General features: G+C 31.3%; 1 protein-coding gene across 1 annotated transcript in view; it reads left to right on the top strand.

Moving 5' to 3' along the window:
- The first annotated feature begins 71 nt into the window (after positions 1–71).
- Positions 72–2,085, top strand: part of LOC108744049 (alpha-amylase-like) — a 6,021-nt gene continuing 4,007 nt past the window's right edge. The window contains exons 1-2 of the mRNA XM_018479648.2: positions 72–295; positions 844–998. Coding sequence (XP_018335150.1) covers positions 116–295; positions 844–998 — 335 coding nt within the window. The 5' untranslated portion in view covers positions 72–115. The remainder of the gene's footprint in view (positions 296–843; positions 999–2,085) is intronic.

Below are 2,085 nucleotides of genomic sequence, written 5' to 3'. Positions count from 1 at the left end.
TAATTAAAGTTTATCATTAAATAGAAAGAACAATTATATATATTTAGATAAGAAATAATATATAAATAAGCCGGCGCGACTTTAATCAAAAAATTATTTCGGCTTAGCTCTCGATATGAAGGGCATCACCTGTGTTTTATTAGTGTGTGTATTTATTTCTTCAAGTCTCGCCCAATGGGACAATCATTGGCAAGCGGGTAGAAGTACCATTGTGCATCTTTTTGAATGGAAATGGGACGACATTGCCGACGAATGTGAAAGGTTTTTGGCACCCAAAGGGTATGCTGGAGTCCAGGTAAAATAACAAATAGAAAGCAAAAGATAAGAAATTAAACATTATTTGGTTACCAAAAGATTCCTTAGCTCAGTTACCTACATTCGCAACGTCCCTACGTAGGGAACTGAGCTAAGCTTTTATTCCAGTCCCATGAGTATTTTTTATCCTTAAGATTCTTGTGTAATTAAAAGAAATACTCACCCCTAATTAGCACAAAAAGCTTTATTTAAGCGGACACGTGTTTCGACCACTTCATCAACGCGAGACTGATAATGCCCACGTATGAAGTGGGCAAAACACGTGTCCGCTCAAATAAAGTTTTTTGTGGTAATTAGGGGTGAGTATTCCTTTTAATTTTTAATTAATATTTACCACAGTCTCCTCTTTCTACTTTAAACATTTGGGGTTTTAAAGTCTTAGTTATAGCGAGTCTAAACTGGACTTTATTCCAGTCCTGTGGGAATTCATTACTTTTGAGATTAAAAGAATATAATTTTTGGGATTTTAAAAATAATTCTAGTCTATTGTTTTATTTTCATGGTAATTTTTTTTGCCACTGTTCGCAGATATCTCCGCCAAGCGAAAACGTCATTGTAACCGATCAGGCTTATAGACCATGGTGGGAAAGGTATCAGCCAATAAGTTACAACCTTGTTACTAGGTCTGGTAACGAGGAACAATTCATTAACATGGTGAGAAGATGCAATAATGTGGGGGTAAGGTAGGTGTGTACTCAGTAAANGTATTCGCAAAAATATATTTTTTTGTCAAAACAGAACACGTCACCTTACGACATCCTGCAGCGTTTTCATATCATGCAAATTCAAATTGTCTTCAATCATTTCATCAAAACACATGTCGCTTCTATTATCATAAAAATTAAAATTGGTTAATTAGATTTATTTAAGCTAAATTCGTTTGCGTATGTAAAAGGCCTAAATTTTCATCAAAAATTTGTTCATATTCTATTAAATGAAAAAAGAATCTTCCTTACTTTAGGTGAAGACAATATCAACCTAGGTTTAAACCTATATACGACTTTGGATTTTAAAATTCAAAATTTAGAATCGGGTGCTATTTAGGTATTTTGTGTATCAAATTTTATTTAATAAATAATAGCTGAAAAAGCTTTCTGATATTCTTACTCTTTATTTTGTGGAAAATACTTAATAACCAACAACGCTTTGGGTATAACCGATTATAATTAAACAAAAATTGGTTTTTCATTTTAGTTAAGCATTCAATGTTAATTTATCTATGTACTTAATTAATTTTGGGTTCAAACAACAAAAAGGAAAAACGTGTCCCAATTAAAAAGTTTTCATTGTAAATACGAAACTTTAATTAATAAAGAGATATTTTATAATCACAATCCCCTATCTTCTTTCGTTAAATTTTTTGTTTATGTTTGCACAATTAAAATTCATATAACGTTCCTAATAATATTTTTTTTGAAAGGTAATTGTTTTTCATATCTACTAGATAGGAAGATTATAAGCTTGTGTACTTCTGTCGCTTTAAATTAAGTCGAATTTTGAAGTGTGAATAACACTTAAGTTGATGTCAGATTAACTTAATTTGTCTAATTGTTAATTAAAAGAAACGTTTGTTTTATTGAGGTGTGAGATCTGAACTAACAACAAAAATGTTTTAAATTATATTAAAAAAAGACACTAACGCCACTTTTTAATTCTTGAACCATCTGGTTTTTCGCAAAAATTAACATTTTGTGCGGTCTCTTCGGCGCCATAATGAATTACAAAGTTCCGGTAATTTCCCGAATTACACGAAGCTACAGCAAGAAGTGC

Source organism: Agrilus planipennis, unplaced genomic scaffold (assembly GCF_000699045.2).
Source record: "Agrilus planipennis isolate EAB-ADULT unplaced genomic scaffold, Apla_2.0 scaffold19, whole genome shotgun sequence".
Taxonomy (NCBI): Eukaryota; Metazoa; Arthropoda; class Insecta; order Coleoptera; family Buprestidae; genus Agrilus; species Agrilus planipennis.
The sequence above is the reverse complement of the archived record's forward strand: the minus strand, read 5'-3'. Positions and strand labels throughout refer to the sequence as shown.